This window comes from Eleutherodactylus coqui, chromosome 1 (assembly GCF_035609145.1).
Source record: "Eleutherodactylus coqui strain aEleCoq1 chromosome 1, aEleCoq1.hap1, whole genome shotgun sequence".
NCBI classification, from domain to species: Eukaryota; Metazoa; Chordata; class Amphibia; order Anura; family Eleutherodactylidae; genus Eleutherodactylus; species Eleutherodactylus coqui.
Window position 1 is genome coordinate 515,173,899 of NC_089837.1, and position 26,795 is coordinate 515,200,693.

The 26,795-nt window shown below is 48.0% G+C and overlaps 2 protein-coding genes across 5 annotated transcripts in view; both read right to left on the reverse strand.

Moving 5' to 3' along the window:
* LOC136588589 (keratin-associated protein 10-4-like) overlaps positions 1 to 26,795 on the reverse strand; it is an 820,730-nt gene that overhangs the window by 338,541 nt on the left and 455,394 nt on the right. The gene's annotated exons all lie outside the window — the stretch shown is intronic.
* Positions 1 to 26,795, reverse strand: part of LOC136614557 (uncharacterized) — an 88,675-nt gene that overhangs the window by 38,544 nt on the left and 23,336 nt on the right. For 3 of the 4 annotated variants that reach the window (XM_066594122.1, XM_066594120.1, XM_066594123.1), the window contains exon 2: positions 23,909 to 24,031. In XM_066594122.1, coding sequence (XP_066450219.1) covers positions 23,909 to 24,031 — 123 coding nt within the window. The remainder of the gene's footprint in view (positions 1 to 23,908; positions 24,032 to 26,795) is intronic. The other variant, XM_066594121.1, reaches the window with a different exon arrangement.

Genomic DNA, 26,795 nt, shown 5'->3' on the forward strand with positions numbered 1-26,795 from the left:
CTGGAAGGGAGTAGAAAAAATGCTAAAAGGCATATCTCCAGACCTAAAACTTAGTGCCGATCTGATCTTTCTCTGGAGACCCTCTGCAGCCTTCCATCCTCTGAGGAACAAACTAATCTCCCTAGCCATTGATGCAGCAAAGGCCCTGATCCCCCTATTGTGGCTAAAGGAACTTCCCCCATCCCTGAATCAGTGGAGGGAAAAAGTAGACTTGATCTGCAACATAGAAGAACTAGCGAGCTGGGGAAGAGGAAAACATGACGAATTCATTCAGAGATGGAGCCCGTGGAAGGCCCTGGTGTGGAAGGACTGATAGTATATATGAGATGGTTTGTGCCGTACCTTCTCAGAGGACCCTCTCCCCTCATATGGATTACCACATACACACTAAGACGAACCTACATAAGCAAACAACCTAAAATACACCTATAGAGTGATCTGAAGCATAGAAGAGATGATCTGACTGCCGCACTAAGATTGCTTACAGGATACACCAGGAGACCTGTGAAATGGAAAGACGGGTGAAAAACTCGGACGCATAACACCTTACTTATCCCACACCCCTTTCCCTCTCCTATCTACCCCGCCCCCGCAGTTCTTCCCACTCCCACTCCCCCGTACACCCCCCCCCCCACTGTATTGTCTAACAATATAATATACACCAAGAGCTATTCACGAGAGACATTAGAATACCCGGTGTAAGGGTGAAAGCTGATGCTAAACATTGTTTATTTACAGTTGTTATTTTTTATGGCTACCATACAGCTCCTAGCCCAATGGACTAGGCTTTAAATTGATTCTTATATCTGCCAAATTACATGTATGTTTATACAATGAAACAAAAAATCCAATAAAACTGATTTTCAAAAAAAAAATTATATGACTGAGCCTTGTGGGCCTAAGAAAAATTGCCCGTTCGGCGTGATTACGTGAGGTTTCAGGAGGAGGAGCAGGAGGAGGATGAATAGAATACACAGATTGATGAAGCTAAAAAGTCCCCGTTTTTGATGGTGATAGAGAACGATGCTTCCATCCGCGGGTGCAGCCTACGTATTGTTTAGGTATCGCTGCTGTCCGCTGGTGGAGAAGAGAAGTCTGGGGAAATCCAGGCTTTGTTCATCTTGATGAGTGTTAGCCTGTTGGCACTGTCGGTTGACAGGCGGGTACGCTTATCCGTGATGATTCCCCCAGCCGCACTAAACACCCTCTCTGACAAGACGCTAGCCGCAGGACAAGCAAGCACCTCCAGGGCATAAAGCGCGAGTTCAGGCTACGTGTCCAGCTTCGACACCCAGTAGTTGTAGGGGGCAGAGGTGTCACGGAGGACGGTCGTGCGATCGGCTACGTACTCCCTCACCATCCTTTTACAGTGCTCCCGCCGACTCAGCCTTGACTGGGGAGCGGTGACACAGTCTTGCTGGGGAGCCAGAAAGCTGTCAAAGGCCTTAGAGAGTGTTCCCCTGCCTGTGCTGTACATGCTGCCTGATCTCCGCACCTCCCCTGCTACCTGGCCCTCGGAACTGCGCCTTCGGCCACTAGCGCTGTCGGATGGGAATTTTACCATCAGTTTGTCCGCCAGGGTCCTGTGGTATAGCATCACTCTCGAACCCCTTTCCTCTTCGGGTATGAGAGTGGAAAGGTTCTCCTTATACCGTGGGTCAAGCAGTGTGTACACCTAGTAATTCGTAGTGGCCAGAATGCGTGTAACGCGAGGGTCACGAGAAAGGCATCCTAACATGAAGTCAGCCATGTGTGCCAGGGTACCTGTACGCAGCACATGGCTGTCCTCACTAGGAAGATCACTTTCAGGATCCTCCTCCTCCTTCTCCTCCTCCTCAGGCCATACACGCTGAAAGGATGACAGGCAAGCAGCATGGGTACCCTAAGCAGTGGGCCAAGCTGTCTCTTCCCCCTCCTCCTTATCCTCCTCCTCCTCCTCAACGCGAGATATAGACAGGTGGGTGCTCTGACTATCCAGCGACATATTGTCTTCCCCTGCCTCCGTTTCTGAGCGCAAAGCGTCTGTCTTTATGCTTTGCAGGGAACTTCTCAAGAATCATAGCAGAGGAATGGTGACGCTAATAATTGCAGCATCGCCGCTCACCATCTGGGTAGACTCCTCAAACTTTCCAAGGACCTGGCAGATGTCTGCCAACCAGGCCCACTCTTCTGTAAAGAATTGAGGAGGCTAACTCCCACTGCACCGCCCATGTTGGAGTTGGTATTCCACTATAGCTCTACGCTGCTCATACAGCCTGGCCAACATGTGGAGCGTAGAGTTCCACCGTGTGGGCACGTCGCACAGCAGTCGGTGCACTGGCAGATGAAACCGATGTTGCAGGGTGCGCAGGGTGCCAGCGTCCGTGTGGGACTTGCGGAAATGTGCGCAGAGCCAGCGCACCTTTCCGAGCAGGTCTGACAAACGTGGGTAGCTTTTCAGAAGGCGCTGAACCACCAAATTAAAGATGTGGGCCAGGCATGGCACGTGCGTGAGGCTGCCGAGCTGCAGAGCCGCCACCAGGTTACGGCCATTGTCACACACGACCATGCCCGGTTGGAGGCTCAGCGGCGCAAACCAGCAGTCGGTCTGCTCTGTCAGACCCTGCAGCAGTTCGTGGGCCATGTGCCTCTTATCTCCTAAGCTGAGTAGTTTCAGCACAGCCGGCTTGACAAAGGCTGTTTGCAACAGCCGAAACGTTGCGTGATTACTGATGGAATAAAGGAATAATATATATTTTACTGCATCTGGACGCTCCTGCTGCCTTTTTGGATACACTGTGAGAATTTGGATGATTTGGATCCGTCTCCTGGTCAGCGGCTGTGCAGGGAAAGCCTGCCCTTGGAGAAGGGTGTGTTGTGGTGCTGCGGGTACTTGTGTATTGTTGGAGTGTTCAGCTCAGCCTGCTGACGCTTGCCCACCGCTGTGCTGCCGTGCCGCGCGACACCGACTGCTGGCGACGTGCTGCTGCTGACACATCTTCATTGCGAGACAGAGGCTGCATAGGAGGGGGAGGAGGGTGGTTTAGTGAAAGAAGCATACACCGCCGCAGATACCACCACCGAGCTGGGGCCCGCAATTCTGGGGGTGGGTAGGACGTGAGCGGTCCCAGGCTCTGACTCTGTCCCAGCCTCCACTAAATTCACCCAATGTGCCGTCAGGGAGATATAGTGGCCCTGCCCGCCTGTGCTTGTCCATGTGTCTGTTGTTAAGTGGACCTTGGCAGTAAACGCGTTGGTGCAGGCGCGTACAAGGCGCGTACAATGTTGCGGGAGACGTGGTCATGCAGGGATGGAACGGCACATCGGGAAAAGTAGTGGCGACTGGGAACTGAGTAGCGCGAGGGCCGCCACCGCCATCATACTTTTGAAAGCCTCCGTTTCCACAAGCCTATACGGCAGCATCTCCAGGCTGATAAATGTGCACGTTTAACGCTTGAGCGTGCGGGTGCGTGGCGGCATACTTGCGCTCCAACACTTGCGCTAGCGACGGCTGGACGGTGCGCTGAGAACATTGGTGGATGGGGCCGAGGACAGCGGAGGTGAGGGTGTAGGTGCAGGCCAGGAGACGGTAGTGCCTGTGTCCTGAGAGGGGGGTTGGATCTCAGTGGCAGGTTGGGGCACAGGGGGAGAGGCAGCGGTGCAAACCGGAGGCGGTGAACGGCCTTCGTCCCACCTTGTGGGGTGCTTGGCCATCATATGTCTGTGCATGCTGGTGGTGGTGAGGCTGGTGGTGGTGGCTCCCCGGCTGATCTTGGCGCGACAAAGGTTGCACACCACTGTTCGTCTGCACTCTCAGTGAAAAACTGCCAGACCTATGAGCACCTCGGTCTCTGCAGAGTGGCATGGCGCGAGGGGGCGCTTTGGGAAACAGTTAGCTGGCTGCGTATTAATTAGGACTACTACCCCCAGCACAGACGCAGTACACTGAGGACGGTCACAGGCAGCCCAAATAGATTTTTTTTCCCCAAATTGTTTTGGAAAAGCCCACTGCCTATATAGACAATATATCTCTTTCACTGTCCCTACCTCACCACTACTGGCCCTAGACTATGTAAAATTACTGCAGACTGTTTCCCTCTGGACAGGATTACAGCGGTGATGTAACGGCCAACGCAGAGCCAGGAAAGAATTTTGCGCAAGCCTGCTGTAACACTTAGCTGGCTGCGTCTTAATTAGGACTACTACCCCCAGCACAGACGCAGTACACTGAGGACGGTCACAGGCAGCCCAAATAGATTTTTTTTTCCCCAAATTGTTTTGGAAAAACCCACTGCCTATATAGACAGTATATCTCTTTCACTGTCCCTGCCTCACCACTACTGGCCCTAGACTATGTAAAATTACTGCAGACTGTTCCCTCTGGACCGGATGACAGCAATGATGTAACGGCCAACGCAGAGCCAGGAAAGAATTTTGCGCAAGCCTGCTGTAACACTTAGCTGGCTGCGTATTAATTAGGACAAATACCCCCAGCAGAGACGCAGTACACTGAGGACAGTCACAGGCAGCCCAAATAGATTTTTTTTCCCCAAATTGTTTTAGAAAAGCCCACTTCCTATATAGTGAGTATATCTCTTTCACTGTCCCTGCCTCACCACTACTGGCACTAAACTATGTAAAATTACTGCAGACTGTTTCCCTCTGGACAAGATGACAGCGGTGATGTAACGGCCAACGCAGAGCCAGGAAAGAATTTTGCGCAAGCCTGCTGTAACACTTAGCTGGCTGCGTATTAATTAGGACAGCTACCCCCAGCAGAGACGCAGTACACTGAGGACGGTCACAGGCAGCCCAAATAGATTTTTTTTCCCCAAATTGTTTTGGAAAAGCCCACTTCCTATATAGACAGTATATCTCTTTCACTGTCCCTGCCTCACCACTACTGGCCCTAGACTATGTAAATACTGCAGACTGTTTCCCTCTGGACCGGATGACAGCGGTGATGTAACGGCCAACGCAGAGCCAGGAAAGAATTTTGCGCAAGCCTGCTGTAACACTTAGCTAGCTGCGTATTAATTAGGACAACTACCCCCAGCAGAGACGCAGTACACTGAGGACAGTCACAGGCAGCCCAAATAGATTTTTTTTCCCCCAAAATTGTTTTGGAAAAGCCCACTGCCTATATAGACAGTATATCTCTTTCACTATCCCTGCCTCACCACTACTGGCCCTGGACTATGTAAAATTACTGCAGACTGTTTCCCTCTGGACAGGATGACAGCGGTGATGTAACGGCCAACGCAGAGCCAGGAAAGAATTTTGCGGAAGCCTGCTGTAACACTTAGCTGGCTGCGTAAATTAGGACAACTACCCCCAGCAGAGACGCAGTACACTGAGGACGGTCACAGGCAGCCCAAATAGATTTTTTTTCCCCAAAATTGTTTTGGAAAAACCCACTGCCTATATAGACAGTATATCTCTTTCACTGTCCCTGCCTCACCACTACTGGCCCTAGACTATGTAAAATTACTGCAGACTGTTTCCCTCTGGACCGGATGACAGCAGTGATGTAACGGCCAATGCAGAGCCAGGAAAGCATTTGGCGCAAGCCTGCTGTAACACTTAGCTGGCTGCGTATTAATTAGGACAACTACCCCCAGCAGAGACGCAGTACACTGAGGACGGTCACAGGCAGCCCAAGTAGATTTTTTTTCCCCAAATTGTTTTGGAAAAGCCCACTGCCTATATAGTGAGTATATCTCTTTCACTATCCCTGCCTCACCACTACTGGCCCTGGACTATGTAAAATTACTGCAGACTGTTTCCCTCTGGACCGAATGACAGCAGTGATGTAACGGCCAATGCAGAGCCAGGAAAGAATTTTGCGCAAGCCTGCTGTAACACTTAGCTGGCTACGTATTAATTAGGACAACTACCCCCAGCAGACACGCAGTACACTGAGGACGGTCACAGGCAGCCCAAATAGATTTTTTTTTCCCCAAATTGTTTTGGAAAAGCCCACTTCCTATATAGACAGTATATCTCTTTCACTGTCCCTGCCTCACCACTACTGGCCCTAGACTATGTAAAATTACTGCAGACTGTTTCCCTCTGGACAGGATGACAGCGATGATGTAACGGCCAACGCAGAGCCAGGAAAGAATTTTGCGCAAGCCTGCTGTAACACTTAGCTGGCTGCGTAAATTAGGACAACTACCCCCAGCAGAGACGCAGTACACTGAGGACGGTCACAGGCAGCCCAAATAGTTTTTTTTTTTCTCCCAAATTGTTTGGGAAAAACCCACTGCCTATATAGACAGTATATCTCTTTCACTGTCCCTGCCTCACCACTACTGGCCCTAGACTATGTAAAATTACTGCAGACTGTTTCCCTCTGGACCGGATGACAGCAGTGATGTAACGGCCAATGCAGAGCCAGGAAAGAATTTTGCGCAAGCCTGCTGTAACACTTAGCTGGCTGCGTATTAATTTGGACAAATACCCCCAGTACAGACAAAGTACACTGAGGACGGTCACAGGCAGCCCAAATAGATTTTTTTTCCCCAAATTGTTTTGGAAAAGCCTACTGCCTATATAGTGAGTATATCTCTTTCACTGTCCCTGCCTCACCACTACTGGCCCTGGACTAGGTAAAATTACTGCAGACTGTTTCCCTCTGGACCGGATGACAGCGGTGATGTAACGGCCAACGCAGAGCCAGGAAAGCATTTGGCGCAAGTCTGCTGTAACACTTAGCTGGCTGCGTATTAATTAGGGTAACTACCCCCAGCAGAGACGCAGTACACTGAGGACGGTCACAGGCAGCACAAATTGATTTTTTTTCCCCAAAATTGTTTTGGAAAAGCCCACTGCCTATATAGACAGTATATCTCTTTCACTGTCCCTGCCTCACCACTACTGGCCCTAGACTATGTAAAATTACTGCAGACTGTTTCCCTCTGGACCGGATGACAGCAGTGATGTTACGGCCAATGCAGAGACAGGAAAGAATTTTGCGCAAGAATGCTGTAACACTTAGCTGGCTGCGTATTAATTAGGACAACTACCCCCAACAGAGACGCAGTACTCTGAGGATGGTCACAGGCAGCCCAAATAGATTTTTTTTCCCAAAATTGTTTTGGAAAAGCCCACTGCCTATATAGACAGTAAATCTCTTTCACTGTCCCTGCCTCACCACTACTGGCCCTGGACTATGTAAAATTACTGCAGACTGTTTCCCTCTGGACAGGATTACGGCGGTGATGTAACGGCCAACGCAGAGCCAGGAAAGAATTTTGCGCAAGCCTGCTGTAACACTTAGCTGGCTGCGTAAATTAGGACAACTACCCCCAGCAGAGACGCAGTACACTGAGGACGGTCACAGGCAGCCCAAATAGATTTTTTTTCCCCAAAATTGTTTTGGAAAAACCCACTGCCTATATAGACAGTATATCTCTTTCACTGTCCCTGCCTCACCACTACTGGCCCTAGACTATGTAAAATTACTGCAGACTGTTTCCCTCTGGACAGGATGACAGCGGTGATGTAACGGCCAATGCAGAGCCAGGAAAGCATTTGGCGCAAGCCTGCTGTAACACTTAGCTGGCTGCGTATTAATTAGGACAACTACCCCCAGCAGAGACGCAGTACACTGAGGACGGTCACAGGCAGCCCAAGTAGATTTTTTTTTCCCCAAATTGTTTTGGAAAAGCCCACTGCCTATATAGTGAGTATATCTCTTTCACTATCCCTGCCTCACCACTACTGGCCCTGGACTATGTAAAATTACTGCAGACTGTTTCCCTCTGGACCGAATGACAGCAGTGATGTAACGGCCAATGCAGAGCCAGGAAAGAATTTTGCGCAAGCCTGCTGTAACACTTAGCTGGCTACGTATTAATTAGGACAACTACCCCCAGCAGACACGCAGTACACTGAGGACGGTCACAGGCAGCCCAAATAGATTTTTTTTTCCCCAAATTGTTTTGGAAAAGCCCACTTCCTATATAGACAGTATATCTCTTTCACTGTCCCTGCCTCACCACTACTGGCCCTAGACTATGTAAAATTACTGCAGACTGTTTCCCTCTGGACAGGATGACAGCGATGATGTAACGGCCAACGCAGAGCCAGGAAAGAATTTTGCGCAAGCCTGCTGTAACACTTAGCTGGCTGCGTAAATTAGGACAACTACCCCCAGCAGAGACGCAGTACACTGAGGACGGTCACAGGCAGCCCAAATAGTTTTTTTTTTTCTCCCAAATTGTTTGGGAAAAACCCACTGCCTATATAGACAGTATATCTCTTTCACTGTCCCTGCCTCACCACTACTGGCCCTAGACTATGTAAAATTACTGCAGACTGTTTCCCTCTGGACCGGATGACAGCAGTGATGTAACGGCCAATGCAGAGCCAGGAAAGAATTTTGCGCAAGCCTGCTGTAACACTTAGCTGGCTGCGTATTAATTTGGACAAATACCCCCAGTACAGACAAAGTACACTGAGGACGGTCACAGGCAGCCCAAATAGATTTTTTTTCCCCAAATTGTTTTGGAAAAGCCTACTGCCTATATAGTGAGTATATCTCTTTCACTGTCCCTGCCTCACCACTACTGGCCCTGGACTAGGTAAAATTACTGCAGACTGTTTCCCTCTGGACCGGATGACAGCGGTGATGTAACGGCCAACGCAGAGCCAGGAAAGCATTTGGCGCAAGTCTGCTGTAACACTTAGCTGGCTGCGTATTAATTAGGGTAACTACCCCCAGCAGAGACGCAGTACACTGAGGACGGTCACAGGCAGCACAAATTGATTTTTTTTCCCCAAAATTGTTTTGGAAAAGCCCACTGCCTATATAGACAGTATATCTCTTTCACTGTCCCTGCCTCACCACTACTGGCCCTAGACTATGTAAAATTACTGCAGACTGTTTCCCTCTGGACCGGATGACAGCAGTGATGTTACGGCCAATGCAGAGACAGGAAAGAATTTTGCGCAAGAACGCTGTAACACTTAGCTGGCTGCGTATTAATTAGGACAACTACCCCCAACAGAGACGCAGTACTCTGAGGATGGTCACAGGCAGCCCAAATAGATTTTTTTTCCCAAAATTGTTTTGGAAAAGCCCACTGCCTATATAGACAGTAAATCTCTTTCACTGTCCCTGCCTCACCACTACTGGCCCTGGACTATGTAAAATTACTGCAGACTGTTTCCCTCTGGACAGGATTACGGCGGTGATGTAACGGCCAACGCAGAGCCAGGAAAGAATTTTGCGCAAGCCTGCTGTAACACTTAGCTGGCTGCGTAAATTAGGACAACTACCCCCAGCAGAGACGCAGTACACTGAGGACGGTCACAGGCAGCCCAAATAGATTTTTTTTCCCCAAAATTGTTTTGGAAAAACCCACTGCCTATATAGACAGTATATCTCTTTCACTGTCCCTGCCTCACCACTACTGGCCCTAGACTATGTTCAATTACTGCAGACTGTTTCCCTCTGGACAGGATTACAGCGGTGATGTAACGGCCAACGCAGAGCCAGGAAAGAATTTTGCGCAAGCCTGCTGTAACACTTAGCTGGCTGCGTATTAATTAGGACTACTACCCCCAGCACAGACGCAGTACACTGAGGACGGTCACAGGCAGCCCAAATAGATTTTTTTTTCCCCAAATTGTTTTGGAAAAACCCACTTCCTATATAGACAGTATATCTCTTTTACTGTCCCTGCCTCACCACTACTGGCCCTAGACTATGTAAAATTACTACAGACTGTTTCCCTCTGGACCGGATGACAGCGGTGATTAAACGGCCAACGCAGAGCCAGGAAAGAATTTTACGCAAGCCTGCTGTAACACTTAGCTGGCAGCGTATTAATTAGGACAACTACCCCCAGCAGAGACGCCCAAATAGATTTTTTTTCCCCAAATTGTTTTGGAAAAGCCCACTGCCTATATAGTGAGTATATCTCTTTCACTGTCCCTGCCTCACCACTACTGGCCCTAGACTATGTAAAATTACTGCAGACTGTTTCCCTCTGGACCGGATGATAGCGGTGATGTAACGGCCAACGCAGAGCCAGGAAAGAATTTTGCGCAAGCATGCTGTAACACTTAGCTGGCTGCGTATTAATTAGGACAGCTACCCCCAGCAGAGACGCAGTACACTGAGGACGGTCACAGGCAGCCCAAATAGATTTTTTTTCCCCAAATTGTTTTGGAAAAGCCAACTTCCTATATAGATAGTATATCTCTTTCAATGTCCCTGCCTCACCACTACTGGCCCTAGACTATGTAAAATTACTGCAGACTGTTTCCCTCTGGACCGGATGACAGCGGTGATGTAATGGCCAACGCAGAGCCAGGAAAGCATTTGGCGCAAGCCTGCTGTAACACTTAGCTGACTGTGTATTAATTAGGACAACTACCCCCAGCAGAGACGCAGTACACTGAGGACAGTCACAGGCAGCCCAAATAAATTTTTTTTCCCAAAATTGTTTTGGAAAAGCCCACTGCCTATATAGTGAGTATATCTCTTTCACTGTCCCTGCCTCACCACTACTGGCACTAAACTATGTAAAATTACTGCAGACTGTTTCCCTCTGGACCGGATGACAGCGGTGATGTAATGGCCAACGCAGAGCCAGGAAAGCATTTGGCGCAAGCCTGCTGTAACACTTAGCTGACTGTGTATTAATTAGGACAACTACCCCCAGCAGAGACGCAGTACACTGAGGACGGTCACAGGCAGCCCAAATAGATTTTTTTTCCCCAAATTGTTTTGGAAAAGCCCACTTTCTATATAGACGGTATATCTCTTTCACTGTCCCTGCCTCACCACTACTGGCCCTAGACTATGTAAATACTGCAGACTGTTTCCCTCTGCACCGGATGACAGCGGTGATGTAACGGCCAACGCAGAGCCAGGAAAGAATTTTGCGCAAGCCTGCTATAACACTTAGCTAGCTGCGTATTAATTAGGACAACTGCCCCCAGCAGAGACGCAGTACACTGAGGACAGTCACAGGCAGCCCAAATAGATTTTTTTCCCCCCAAAATTGTTTTGGAAAAGCCCACTGCCTATATAGACAGTATATCTCTTTCACTATCCCTGCCTCACCACTACTGGCCCTGGACTATGTAAAATTACTGCAGACTATTTCCCTCTGGACAGGATGACAGCGGTGATGTAACGGTCAACGCAGAGCCAGGAAAGAATTTTGCGCAAGCCTGCTGTAACACTTAGCTGGCTGCGTATTAATTAGGACAAATACCCCCAGTACAGACAAAGTACACTGAGGACGGTCACAGGCAGCCCAAATAGATTTTTTTTCCCCAAATTGTTTTGGAAAAGCCCACTGCCTATATAGTGAGTATATCTCTTTCACTGTCCCTGCCTCACCACTACTGGCCCTAGACTAGGTAAAATTACTGCAGACTGTTTCCCTCTGGACCGGATGACAGCGGTGATGTAACGGCCAACGCAGAGCCAGGAAAGCATATTGCGCAAGCCTGCTGTAACACTTAGCTGGCTGCGTATTAATTAGGACAACTACCCCCAGCAGAGACGCAGTACACTGAGGACGGGCACAGGCAGCCCAAATAGATTTTTTTTTCCCCAAATTGTTTTGGCAAAACCCACTGCCTATATAGACAGTTTATCTCTTTCACTGTCCCTGCCTCATCTCTACTGGCTCTAGACTATGTTCAATTACTGCAGACTGTTTCCCTCTGGACAGGATGACAATGGTGATGTAACGGCCCACGCAGAGCCAGGAAAGAATTTTGCGCAACAATGCTGTAACACTTAGCTGGCTGCGTATTAATTAGGACAACTACCCCTAGCAGAGACGCAGTACACTGAGGACGGTCACAGGCAGCCCAAATAGATTTTTTTTCCCAAAATTGTTTTGGAAAAGCCCACTGCCTATATAGTGAGTATATCTCTTTCACTGTCCCTGCCTCACCACTACTGGCACTGGACTATGTAAAATTACTGCAGACTGTTTCCCTCTGGACCGGATGACAGCGGTGATGTAACGGCCAACGCAGAGCCAGGAAAGCATTTTGCGCAAGCCTGCTGTAACACTTAGCTGGCTGCGTATTAATTAGGACAACTACCCCTAGCAGAGACGCAGTACACTGAGAACGGTCACAGGCAGCCCAAATAGATTTTTTTTCCCAAAATTGTTTTGGAAAAGCCCACTGCCTATATAGACAGTATATCTCTTTTACTGTCCCTACCTCACCACTACTGGCCCTAGACTATGTAAAATTACTGCAGACTCCTTCCCTCTGGACAGGATGACAGTGGTGATGTAACGGCCAACGCAGAGCCAGGAAAGCATTTGGCGCAAGCCTGCTGTAACACTTAGCTGGCTGCGTATTAATTAGGGTAACTACCCCCTGCAGAGACGTAGTACACTGAGGACGGTCACAGGCAGCACAAATTGATTTTTTTTTCCCAAAATTGTTTTGGAAAAGCCCACTGCCTATATAGACAGTATATCTCTTTCACTGTCCCTGCCTCACCACTACTGGCCCTAGACTATGTAAAATTACTGCAGACTGTTTCCCTCTGGACCGGATGACAGCAGTGATGTTACGGCCAATGCAGAGACAGGAAAGAATTTTGCGCAAGAATGCTGTAACACTTAGCTGGCTGCGTATTAATTAGGACAACTACCCCCAGCAGAGACGCAGTACTCTGAGGATGGTCACAGGCAGCCCAAATAGATTTTTTTCCCCCAAATTGTTTTGGAAAAGCCCACTGCCTATATAGACAGTATATCTCTTTCACTGTCCCTGCCTCACCACTACTGGCCCTAGACTATGTAAAATTACTGCAGACTGTTTCCCTCTGGACCGGATGACAGCGGTGATGTAACGGCCAACGCAGAGCCAGGAAAGAATTTTGCGCAAGCCTGCTGTAACACTTAGCTGGCTGCGTATTAATCAGGACAGCTAACCCCAGCAGAGACGCAGTACACTGAGGACGGTCACAGGCAGCCCAAATAGATTTTTTTCCCCCAAATTGTTTTGGAAAAGCCCACTGCCTATATAGACAATATATCTCTTTCACTGTCCCTACCTCACCACTACTGGCCCTAGACTATGTAAAATTACTGCAGACTGTTTCCCTCTGGACAGGATTACGGCGGTGATGTAACGGCCAACGCAGAGCCAGGAAAGAATTTTGCGCAAGCCTGCTGTAACACTTAGCTGGCTGCGTATTAATTAGGACTACTACCCCCAGCACAGACCCAGTACACTGAGGACGGTCACAGGCAGCCCAAATAGATTTTTTTTTCCCCAAATTGTTTTGGAAAAACCCACTGCCTATATAGACAGTATATCTCTTTCACTGTCCCTGCCTCACCACTACTGGCCCTAGACTATGTAAAATTACTACAGACTGTTTCCCTCTGGGCCGGATGACAGCAGTGATGTAACGGCCAATGCAGAGCCAGGAAAGAATTTTACGCAAGCCTGCTGTAACACTTAGCTGGCTGCGTATTAATTAGGACAACTACCCCCAGCAGAGACGCCCAAATAGATTTTTTTTTCCCCAAATTGTTTTGGAAAAGCCCACTGCCTATATAGTGAGTATTTCTCTTTCACTGTCCCTGCCTCACCACTACTGGCACTGGACTATGAAAAATTACTGCAGACTGTTTCCCTCTGGACCGGATGACAGCGGTGATGTAACGGCCAACGCAGAGCCAGGAAAGAATTTTGCGCAAGCCTGCTGTAACACTTAGCTGGCTGCGTAAATTAGGACAACTACCCCCAGCAGAGACGCAGTACACTGAGGACGGTCACAGGCAGCCCAAATAGTTTTTTTTTCTCCCAAATTGTTTTGGAAAAACCCACTGCCTATATAGACAGTATATCTCTTTCACTGTCCCTGCCTCACCACTACTGGCCCTAGACTATGTAAAATTACTGCAGACTATTTCCCTCTAGACCGGATGACAGCAGTGATGTAACGGCCAATGCAGAGCCAGGAAAGAATTTTGCGCAAGCCTGCTGTAACACTTAGCTGGCTGCGTATTAATTCGGACAAATACCCCCAGTACAGACAAAGTACACTGAGGACGGTCACAGGCAGCCCAAATAGATTTTTTTTCCCCAAATTGTTTTGGAAAAGCCTACTGCCTATATAGTGAGTACATCTCTTTCACTGTCCCTGCCTCACCACTACTGGCCCTAGACTAGGTAAAATTACTGCAGACTGTTTCCCTCTGGACCGGATGACAGCGGTGATGTAACGGCCAACGCAGAGCCAGGAAAGCATTTGGTGCAAGCCTGCTGTAACACTTAGCTGGCTGCGTATTAATTAGGACAACTACCCCCAGCAGAGACGCAGTACACTGAGGACGGTCACAGGCAGCCCAAATAGATTTTTTTCCCCCAAATTGTTTTGGCAAAACCCACTGCCTATATAGACAGTATATCTCTTTCATTGTCCCTGCCTCATCACTACTGGCTCTAGACTATGTTAAATTACTGCAGACTGTTTCCCTCTGGACAGGATGACAGCGGTGATGTTACGGCCAACGCAGAGCCAGGAAAGAATTTTGCGCAACAATGCTGTAACACTTAGCTGGCTGCGTATTAATTAGGACAACTACCCCTAGCAGAGACGCAGTACACTGAGGACAGTCACAGGCAGCCCAAATAGATTTTTTTCCCCAAAATTGTTTTGGAAAAGCCCACTGCCTATATAGACAGTGTATCTCTTTCACTGTCCCTGCCTCACCACTACTGGCCCTAGACTATGTAAAATTACTACAGACTGTTTCCCTCTGGACCGGATGACAGCAGTGATGTAACGGCCAATGCAGAGCCAGGAAAGAATTTTACGCAAGCCTGCTGTAACACTTAGCTGGCTGCGTATTAATTAGGACAACTACCCCCAGCAGAGACGCCCAAATAGATTTTTTTTTCCCCAAATTGTTTTGGAAAAGCCCACTGCCTATATAGTGAGTATATCTCTTTCACTGTCCCTGCCTCACCACTACTGGCACTGGACTATGTAAAATTACTGCAGACTGTTTCCCTCTAGACCGGATGACAGCAGTGATGTAACGGCCAATGCAGAGCCAGGAAAGAATTTTGCGCAAGCCTGCTGTAACACTTAGCTGGCTGCGTATTAATTAGGACAAATACCCCCAGTACAGACAAAGTACATTGAGGACGGTCACAGGCAGCCCAAATAGATTTTTTTTTCCCCAAATTGTTTTGGAAAAGCCTACTGCCTATATAGTGAGTATATCTCTTTCACTGTCCCTGCCTCACCACTACTGGCCCTAGACTAGGTAAAATTACTGCAGACTGTTTCCCTCTGGACCGGATGACAGCGGTGATGTAACGGCCAACGCAGAGCCAGGAAAGCATTTGGCGCAAGCCTGCTGTAACACTTAGCTGACTGTGTATTAATTAGGACAACTACCCCCAGCAGAGACGCAGTACACTGAGGACAGTCACAGGCAGCCCAAATAGATTTTTTTTCCCAAAATTGTTTTGGAAAAGCCCACTGCCTATATAGTGAGTATATCTCTTTCACTGTCCCTGCCTCACCACTACTGGCACTAAACTATGTAAAATTACTGCAGACTGTTTCCCTCTGGACCGGATTACAGCGGTGATGTAACGGCCAACGCAGAGCCCGGAAAGAATTTTGCGCAAGCCTGCTGTAACACTTAGCTGGCTGCGTATTAATTAGGACAGCTACCCCCAGCAGAGACGCAGTACACTGAGGACGGTCACAGGCAGCCCAAATAGATTTTTTTTCCCAAAATTGTTTTGGAAAAGCCCACTTCCTATATAGACAGTATATCTCTTTCACTGTCCCTGCCTCACCACTACTGGCCCTAGACTATGTAAATACTGCAGACTGTTTCCCTCTGGACCGGATGATAGCGGTGATGTAACGGCCAACGCAGAGCCAGGAAAGAATTTTGCGAAAGCCTGCTGTAACACTTAGCTAGCTGCGTATTAATTAGGACAACTGCCCCCAGCAGAGACGCAGTACACTGAGGACAGTCACAGGCAGCCCAAATAGATTTTTTTTCCCCCAAAATTGTTTTGGAAAAGCCCACTGCCTATATAGACAGTATATCTCTTTCACTATCCCTGCCTCACCACTACTGGCCCTGGACTATGTAAAATTACTGCAGACTAATTCCCTCTGGACAGGATGACAGCGGTGATGTAACGGCCAACGCAGAGCCAGGAAAGAATTTTGCGCAAGCCTGCTGTAACACTTAGCTGGCTGCGTAAATTAGGACAACTACCCCCAGCAGAGACGCAGTACACTGAGGACGGTCACAGGCAGCCCAAATAGTTTTTTTTTCTCCCAAATTGTTTTGGAAAAACCCACTGCCTATATAGACAGTATATCTCTTTCACTGTCCCTACCTCACCACTACTGGCCCTAGACTATGTAAAATTACTGCAGACTGTTTCCCTCTGGACCGGATGACAGCAGTGATGTAACGGCCAATGCAGAGCCAGGAAAGAATTTTGCGCAAGCCTGCTGTAACACTTAGCTGGCTGCGTATTAATTAGGACAAATACCCCCAGTACAGACAAAGTACACTGAGGACGGTCACAGGCAGCCCAAATAGATTTTTTTTCCCCAAATTGTTTTGGAAAAGCCCACTGCCTATATAGTGAGTATATCTCTTTCACTGTCCCTGCCTCACCACTACTGGCCCTAGACTAGGTAAAATTACTGCAGACTGTTTCCCTCTGGACCGGATGACAGCGGTGATGTAACGGCCAACGCAGAGCCAGGAAAGCATATGGCGCAAGCCTGCTGTAACACTTAGCTGGCTGCGTATTAATTAGGACAACTACCCCCAGCAGAGACGCAGTACACTGAGGACGGTCACAGGCAGCCCAAATAGATTTTTTTCCCCAAAATTGTTTTGGAAAAGCCCACTGCCTATATTGACAGTGTATCTCTTTCACTGTCCCTGCCTCACCACTACTGGCCCTAGACTATGTAAAATTACTACAGACTGTTTCCCTCTGGACCGGATGACAGCAGTGATGTAACGGCCAATGCAGAGCCAGGAAAGAATTTTACGCAAGCCTGCTGTAACACTTAGCTGGCTGCGTATTAATTAGGACAACTACCCCCAGCAGAGACGCCCAAATAGATTTTTTTTTCCCCAAATTGTTTTGGAAAAGCCCACTGCCTATATAGTGAGTATATCTCTTTCACTGTCCCTGCCTCACCACTACTGGCACTGGACTATGTAAAATTACTGCAGACTGTTTCCCTCTAGACCGGATGACAGCAGTGATGTAACGGCCAATGCAGAGCCAGGAAAGAATTTTGCGCAAGCCTGCTGTAACACTTAGCTGGCTGCGTATTAATTAGGACAAATACCCCCAGTACAGACAAAGTACACTGAGGACGGTCACAGGCAGCCCAAATAGATTTTTTTTCCCCAAATTGTTTTGGAAAAGCCTACTGCCTATATAGTGAGTATATCTCTTTCACTGTCCCTGCCTCACCACTACTGGCCCTAGACTAGGTAAAATTACTGCAGACTGTTTCCCTCTGGACCGGATGACAGCGGTGATGTAACGGCCAACGCAGAGCCAGGAAAGCATTTGGTGCAAGCCTGCTGTAACACTTAGCTGGCTGCGTATTAATTAGGACAACTACCCCCAGCAGAGACGCAGTACACTGAGGACGGTCACAGGCAGCCCAAATAGATTTTTTTTCCCCAAATTGTTTTGGAAAAGCCAACTTCCTATATAGATAGTATATCTCTTTCAATGTCCCTGCCTCACCACTACTAGCCCTAGACTATGTAAAATTACTGCAGACTGTTTCCCTCTGGACCGGATGACAGCGGTGATGTAATGGCCAACGCAGAGCCAGGAAAGCATTTGGCGCAAGCCTGCTGTAACACTTAGCTGACTGTGTATTAATTAGGACAACTACCCCCAGCAGAGACGCAGTACACTGAGGACAGTCACAGGCAGCCCAAATAGATTTTTTTTCCCAAAATTGTTTTGGAAAAGCCCACTGCCTATATAGTGAGTATATCTCTTTCACTGTCCCTGCCTCACCACTACTGGCACTAAACTATGTAAAATTACTGCAGACTGTTTCCCTCTGGACCGGATGACAGCGGTGATGTAACGGCCAACGCAGAGCCCGGAAAGAATTTTGCGCAAGCCTGCTGTAACACTTAGCTGGCTGCGTATCAATTAGGACAGCTACCCCCAGCAGAGACGCAGTACACTGAGGACGGTCACAGGCAGCCCAAATAGATTTTTTTTCCCCAAATTGTTTTGGAAAAGCCCACTTCCTATATAGACAGTATATCTCTTTCACTGTCCCTGCCTCACCACTACTGGCCCTAGACTATGTAAATACTGCAGACTGTTTCCCTCTGGACCGGATGATAGCGGTGATGTAACGGTCAACGCAGAGCCAGGAAAGAATTTTGCGAAAGCCTGCTGTAACACTTAGCTAGCTGCGTATTAATTAGGACAACTGCCCCCAGCAGAGACGCAGTACACTGAGGACAGTCACAGGCAGCCCAAATAGATTTTTTTTCCCCCAAAATTGTTTTGGAAAAGCCCACTGCCTATATAGACAGTATATCTCTTTTACTGTCCCTACCTCACCACTACTGGCCCTAGACTATGTAAAATTACTGCAGACTCCTTCCCTCTGGACAGGATGACAGTGGTGATGTAACGGCCAACGCAGAGCCAGGAAAGCATTTGGCGCAAGCCTGCTGTAACACTTAGCTGGCTGCGTATTAATTAGGGTAACTACCCCCAGCAGAGACGCAGTACACTGAGGACGGTCACAGGCAGCACAAATTGATTTTTTTTTCCCAAAATTGTTTTGGAAAAGCCCACTGCCTATATAGACAGTATATCTCTTTCACTGTCCCTGCCTCACCACTACTGGCCCTAGACTATGTAAAATTACTGCAGACTGTTTCCCTCTGGACCGGATGACAGCAGTGATGTTACGGCCAATGCAGAGACAGGAAAGAATTTTGCGCAAGAATGCTGTAACACTTAGCTGGCTGCGTATTAATTAGGACAACTACCCCCAGCAGAGACGCAGTACTCTGAGGATGGTCACAGGCAGCCCAAATGGATTTTTTTTTCCCCAAACTGTTTTGGAAAAGCCCACTGCCTATATAGACAGTATATCTCTTTCACTGTCCCTGCCTCACCACTACTGGCCCTGGACTATGTAAAATTACTGCAGACTGTTTCCCTCTGGACAGGATTACGGCGGTGATGTAACGGCCAACGCAGAGCCAGGAAAGAATTTTGCGCAAGCCTGCTGTAACACTTAGCTGGCTGCGTATTAATTAGGACTACTACCCCCAGCACAGACGCAGTACACTGAGGACGGTCACAGGCAGCCCAAATAGATTTTTTTTTTCCCCAAATTGTTTTGGAAAAGCCCACTGCCTATATAGTGAGTATTTCTCTTTCACTGTCCCTGCCTCACCACTACTGGCACTGGACTATGAAAAATTACTGCAGACTGTTTCCCTCTGGACCGGATGACAGCGGTGATGTAACGGCCAACGCAGAGCCAGGAAAGAATTTTGCGCAAGCCTGCTGTAACACTTAGCTGGCTGATTAAATTAGGACAACTACCCCCAGCAGAGACGCAGTACACTGAGGACGGTCACAGGCAGCCCAAATAGATTTTTTTTCCCCAAATTGTTTTGGAAAAGCCCACTTCCTATATAGACAGTATATCTCTTTCACTGTCCCTGCCTCACCACTACTGGCCCTAGACTATGTAAATACTGCAGACTGTTTCCCTCTGGACCGGATGATAGCGGTGATGTAACGGTCAACGCAGAGCCAGGAAAGAATTTTGCGAAAGCCTGCTGTAACACTTAGCTAGCTGCGTATTAATTAGGACAACTGCCCCCAGCAGAGACGCAGTACACTGAGGACAGTCACAGGCAGCCCAAATAGATTTTTTTTCCCCCAAAATTGTTTTGGAAAAGCCCACTGCCTATATAGACAGTATATCTCTTTTACTGTCCCTACCTCACCACTACTGGCCCTAGACTATGTAAAATTACTGCAGACTCCTTCCCTCTGGACAGGATGACAGTGGTGATGTAACGGCCAACGCAGAGCCAGGAAAGCATTTGGCGCAAGCCTGCTGTAACACTTAGCTGGCTGCGTATTAATTAGGGTAACTACCCCCAGCAGAGACGCAGTACACTGAGGACGGTCACAGGCAGCACAAATTGATTTTTTTTTCCCAAAATTGTTTTGGAAAAGCCCACTGCCTATATAGACAGTATATCTCTTTCACTGTCCCTGCCTCACCACTACTGGCCCTAGACTATGTAAAATTACTGCAGACTGTTTCCCTCTGGACCGGATGACAGCAGTGATGTTACGGCCAATGCAGAGACAGGAAAGAATTTTGCGCAAGAATGCTGTAACACTTAGCTGGCTGCGTATTAATTAGGACAACTACCCCCAGCAGAGACGCAGTACTCTGAGGATGGTCACAGGCAGCCCAAATGGATTTTTTTTTCCCCAAACTGTTTTGGAAAAGCCCACTGCCTATATAGACAGTATATCTCTTTCACTGTCCCTGCCTCACCACTACTGGCCCTGGACTATGTAAAATTACTGCAGACTGTTTCCCTCTGGACAGGATTACGGCGGTGATGTAACGGCCAACGCAGAGCCAGGAAAGAATTTTGCGCAAGCCTGCTGTAACACTTAGCTGGCTGCGTATTAATTAGGACTACTACCCCCAGCACAGACGCAGTACACTGAGGACGGTCACAGGCAGCCCAAATAGATTTTTTTTTTCCCCAAATTGTTTTGGAAAAGCCCACTGCCTATATAGTGAGTATTTCTCTTTCACTGTCCCTGCCTCACCACTACTGGCACTGGACTATGAAAAATTACTGCAGACTGTTTCCCTCTGGACCGGATGACAGCGGTGATGTAACGGCCAACGCAGAGCCAGGAAAGAATTTTGCGCAAGCCTGCTGTAACACTTAGCTGGCTGATTAAATTAGGACAACTACCCCCAGCAGAGACGCAGTACACTGAGGACGGTCACAGGCAGCCCAAATAGTTTTTTTTTCTCCCAAATTGTTTTGGAAAAACCCACTGCCTATATAGACAGTATATCTCTTTCACTGTCCCTGCCTCACCACTACTGGCCCTAGACTATGTAAAATTACTGCAGACTGTTTCCCTCTAGACCGGATGACAGCAGTGATGTAACGGCCAATGCAGAGCCAGGAAAGAATTTTGCGCAAGCCTGCTGTAACACTTAGCTGGCTGCGTATTAATTAGGACAAATACCCCCAGTACAGACAAAGTACACTGAGGACGGTCACAGGCAGCCCAAATAGATTTTTTTTCCCCAAATTGTTTTGGAAAAGCCTACTGCCTATATAGTGAGTATATCTCTTTCACTGTCCCTGCCTCACCACTACTGGCCCTAGACTAGGTAAAATTACTGCAGACTGTTTCCCTCTGGACCGGATGACAGCGGTGATGTAACGGCCAACGCAGAGCCAGGAAAGCATTTGGTGCAAGCCTGCTGTAACACTTAGCTGGCTGCGTATTAATTAGGACAACTACCCCCAGCAGAGACGCAGTACACTGAGGACGGTCACAGGCAGCCCAAATAGATTTTTTTTTCCCCAAATTGTTTTGGCAAAACCCACTGCCTATATAGACAGTATATCTCTTTCACTGTCCCTGCCTCATCACTACTGGCTCTAGACTATGTTAAATTACTGCAGACTGTTTCCCTCTGGACAGGATGACAGCAGTGATGTTACGGCCAACGCAGAGACAGGAAAGAATTTTGCGCAACAATGCTGTAACACTTAGCTGGCTGCGTATTAATTAGGACAACTACCCCCAGCAGAGACACAGTACACTGAGGACGGTCACAGGCAGCCCAAATAGATTTTTTTTCCCAAGATTGTTTTGGAAAAGCCCACTGCCTATATAGTGAGTATATCTCTTTCACTGTCCCTGCCTCACCACTACTGGCACTGGACTATGTAAAATTACTGCAGACTGTTTCCCTCTGGACAGGGTGACAGCGGTGATGTAACGGCCAACGCAGAGCTAGGAAAGAATTTTGCGCAAGCCTCCTGTAACACTTAGCTGGCTGCGTATTAATTAGGACAACTACCCCCAGCAGAGACGCAGTACACTGAGGACGGTCACAGGCAGCCCAAATAGATTTTTTTTTCCCCAAATTGTTTTGGAAAAGCCCACTGCCTATATAGACAGTATATCTCTTTCACTGTCCCTGCCTTACCACTACTGGCCCTGGACTATGTAAAATTACTGCAGACTATTTCCCTCTGGACAGGATGACAGCGGTGATGTAACGGCCAACGCAGAGCCAGGAAAGAATTTTGCGCAAGCCTGCTGTAACACTTAGCTGGCTGCGTATTAATTAGGACAATTACCCCCAGCAGAGACGCAGTACACTGAGGACGGTCACAGGCAGCCCAAATAGATTTTTTTTCCCCCAAATTGTTTTGGAAAGGCCCACTGCCAATATAGACAGTATATCTCTTTCACTGTCCCTGCCTCACTACTACTAGCCCTAGACTATGTAAAATTACTGCAGACTGAGGACGCAATGCTCTGCACGGCCGATATACAAAAAAAAAAGTGCAACACTGCTAAAAGCAGCCTCAACAGTACTGCACACGGTTAGATGTGGCCCTAAGAAGGACTGTTGGGGCTCTTAAAGCCTAAAATAACTCCTAATGCTCTCCCTATAGCAGCTCCACCATCAGCAGCACTTTCCCTGAGCTATGTCAGAATGCATCTGTGGCGAGCCGCGGGAGGGGCCGATTTATATACTCGGGTTACACCTGATCTCGCCAGCCACTCACTGCAGGGGGGTGGTATAGGGCTTGAACGTCACAGGGGGAAGTTGTAATGCCTTCCCTGTCTTTCTATTGGCCAGAAAATCGCGCTAACGTCTCAGAGATGAAAGTGAAAGTAACTCGAACATCGCATGGTGCTCGTTTCGAATAACGAGCATCCCGAACCCGCTAATACTCGAACGAGTATCAAGCTCGGACGAGTACGTTCGCTCATCTCTACTTATGAGGTCTAAGTGTTCTAGTATGTGTAGAGTTTTGCACATGCCAACGCATACATATGTGCACTTTAGTGCACCCTCATGGACTCCTATAAAGATTTTGTTGCACAAATGTGCTTAAGAATAGAGCATGTCTTGAAGGCTTTTTCGTGGGTGCAAAATGCAATGCCACTAGCCTATTGACTTCTATTGAGCCACCTTCACCAGTGATTTTTGTGAAAGTAAAATTGCAGCACGCGCTATCTATCTTGGTGCATACACACAACAGATTTTGTATATCTGAACCAAAATCTGCAACAAAAGCCATTTGGTGCAGATTATAAAAGTTGGTCAGATTATCGGAACAAAATTTCCAGTTCTTCCCTTCTCGGCTCTTCATTTGGAGATGCAGAATGCCCTCAGGGCCCTGTGTGTTGGGGGACATACAATTGTGCTAACCTCCTACTTCTAATAGAAATAAAATAGTAACCCCATCATGTATATTTCTCTTAAGATGCTCCCGGCTCTATATTTTATGAGCAATGCAAAACAGTTACTTAAAAAGATGTAAAGAGACAGACAGAGGGCTCTTAGGACTTGTTCACAAGGCACAATATCACTGACCAATTGGACACAGATTCTGCACCCAATTCTTCAGCTAAATCTGCACTATTTTGAAATTCTATCGAATGAAATGCCAATCCGAGCTGTAGGTCATAAAGTGGGAATTCTTCCTCATGGGGTGTCATATTGGAAAATCAATGATGTGGATCTGACAGTTTAAAACTAATGTGAGTGGGGAATTATACTGAGTGCGAGGAGGAGGAACCAGTATAGGAGCAGCTTACAGGTACTCACCGGGCCGTAGCATCTTACATCTGGGAATGATTTTGTGGCACATTTCCCAGAGCCATTGGGGGAATTCCTATGGCAACACCGGCTCTCACAATCATCACTGTATATACACGGATCTTCATTCTTCTAGATGTTAAATACAGGAAATAAATGTTTAGTGAATTAATTCATAAGCTTTGAAAATAATGTCACAGGAAGAAGTAAAGACAATCTATACTTGTTAACCCGAATTGTCCTTAAAACTCCAAGAAAAAGGAGCAACCTTCCAGATTCCATAAAGTTCTGAAATCTACCGTTTGTCGCTGAGGTGTTTTACAAGGGAGCTGTAAGGACTGGCGGTTCGCGGGTCCATCGTGCCCGCACCGCTGGTCCTGTCACACGTGTGGCTGCTGTGCAGCACAGGGGGGCGCCGGTCCTCGTCACCTCTTCTGGCCGCCGAGCTCCTTCTCGCCGCCGGGTTGCCAGGGACGTGGTGGGTGTTGCCCCGCATTGCGTCCTCGGTATCATAGCAACCAGGCATGTGTCTCCTTTTCTGCCTCCTGCAGGGCTGGGGGCGGGTTCCCCAGTGCTGCTGGGTGCACTCAGCTGCTGTCAGGCTCCTCGCCCCAATCTGCTGCTGGGGCGGGAGCTCTGAGAGCATTTAAACCTGCTTGTGTCTGCAGACCAGTGTCAGTGTTAGTTTGGTTCTCCTGCTACACCAGCGTACTTCGTGTTTTTGACTCCTGATATTGACTCTCTGCTTTGACCTGACGTTGCCTTTGCCTGACCCTCTTGTACCGTGCACCCTCTCGTTGCTGACCCGGATTGTCTGACTCTCCTTGCTGTTGTTTGTTCCAGTGTCTCCCTTCCTTAGTGAGTGTAGGGACCGTCACCCAGTTGTCGCCCTGGGACCTAGCCCAGGAGGGCAAGTAGGTAGGGACAGGGGTTGCAGGTATTTTCAGGGACTTCCAGTTTCCCGTACCCCGAGTCCTGACAGTAAAACTGGTCGAAAGGAAGTCGGATCCCTACATCCGACCAGCAACCTTGAAACCCGCTATGGAGGATGTGGCGGCCTTAGCCAACCAGGTCCAGGTTCTGACGAACCTGGTCCAGGACCTGACTGCTCGCCTGCAGCATGAGGAGCAGCGAGGGTCTTCTAATATGGTGCAGCTCCTCCCCACTCCTGGTACAGTTTCTGAACCCCGAGCAACACCTCCTGACTTATTTTCCGGGCAGAGAAGTCAGTTTTTTGTGTTCAGAGAAGGCTGCAAGCTTTATTTTGACCTTCGACACCAGTCCTCTGGCACAGAATACCAGAAGGTGGGTTTCGTGATAACTCGCCTGAGGGGAGAACCCCAAAACTGGGCCTTCTCCTTACCAGCTGACTCCCTTACCCGACAGCCACTAGACGCCTTTTTTGCTGCTTTGGGTCAGCTGTATGACGAACCTGACCGTGCTGCCTTCGCAGTCTCTAAACTCCTGGCCTTGCAACAGGGGCGGAAGGTGGCTGAGGACTATTGTGCACAATTTCGCCAACACTGCACGGAGCCTGGGTGGAATGACGCTGCCTTAAAGGATCTGTTTTTGGCCAGTCTGTTGGAGGGCCTCAAGGACCTCTTGGTGGCACACCCGGAGCCTAGGACTTTGGAGCAAGCCATGTCCCTGGCCATCCGGGCTGACCGACGCTTGAGGGCCAGAAGCTCGACTCGGACCAGCCCTGTCCGTACGTCTACATCTTCCGTGGTTCCGACCTTAACCCCTCCCTCCGCAGAACCAATGGAGCTGGGAACCATGACCCTGAAGCAACGTCGGGAATATCGTCTCAGGATGAAGTCTGTCTCTACTGTGGGGAGCTGGGTCATCGCATTGTGACCTGCGAGAAAAAGCCACGGCAGGAAAACTTCCGCTCCTAGGCAGTTGTCAGGAGGACTGTCTAGGAGCTAAGGTACTCCCTGTAAGGTCTAAGATGTTGTTGCCCTGCACCTTAGAATTCCGGTCTTTCTACCGTACCGGGCAAGTGTTTCTGGATTCTGGAGCTGTTGCTAATTTTGTTAATTTTGATTTTGTTGCTAAACTGTCTGAGTATTTTTTCCGTTTAGACCCCCCTATTCTGGTCTCTGGTGTTGACTCTACTCCCTTGCAGGCTGGTCTTGTAAATCTGGTTACCCCGGAGTTACAGTTCACTATTGGGGCCCTACATACAGAGACCTGTACATTTTTTTTTTTCAATTTGTTCTTTATTGGTTTTTCATATCTTTTAAAAAAGGTACATACAGAATGTATATAGAAGATTTATGCAAACATGTATACAATCTTTGCGAGGTGTTAGTAACAGTTAAACATATTTAAAGAGCTGGTTTCTTTATAGAGTTTTTGTAAAGTCTATATCCATATCTTGAGTGAAAGCATAAATAGCTATGCAACCTTGCATGGATTAGTCTTAGTTAGAACAAGAAATATAGTTGCTTTAAAATTTTTACTTCTTACACTTTAAGTCAATAGTAAACAGCAAGATAACTTTAAAAGAAAGAATACAGGGATAGGGAAGGAAGAAGAGGGTAAGGGAATGTCGGGGGTCAGCAATTGGGAATTAGTTTGCATATATTTGTATCCAAGGGTTCCGTTCGATATTTCTTGTAGCCTCCGCTTTTTAGGGCATACAGTTTCTCATAAGTGTTGTGGTCAGATATTGTCTGTATTAGTTCTAGAATGGAAGGGGAATTGATAGACCTCCATTTCCTTGCGATCAATAATTTGGCAGAAAGCAGGATGTGGTCTATCAGATTTTTCATAGTATGAGGGATGTATTTATTATTATCTATTAACAGAATAGCTAGGTCTGGAGACTTGGGGGTAGACTTTTTTGTCATTTTACTCAAGATAGAGAAGACCTCGTCCCAGAAAGGCAGAA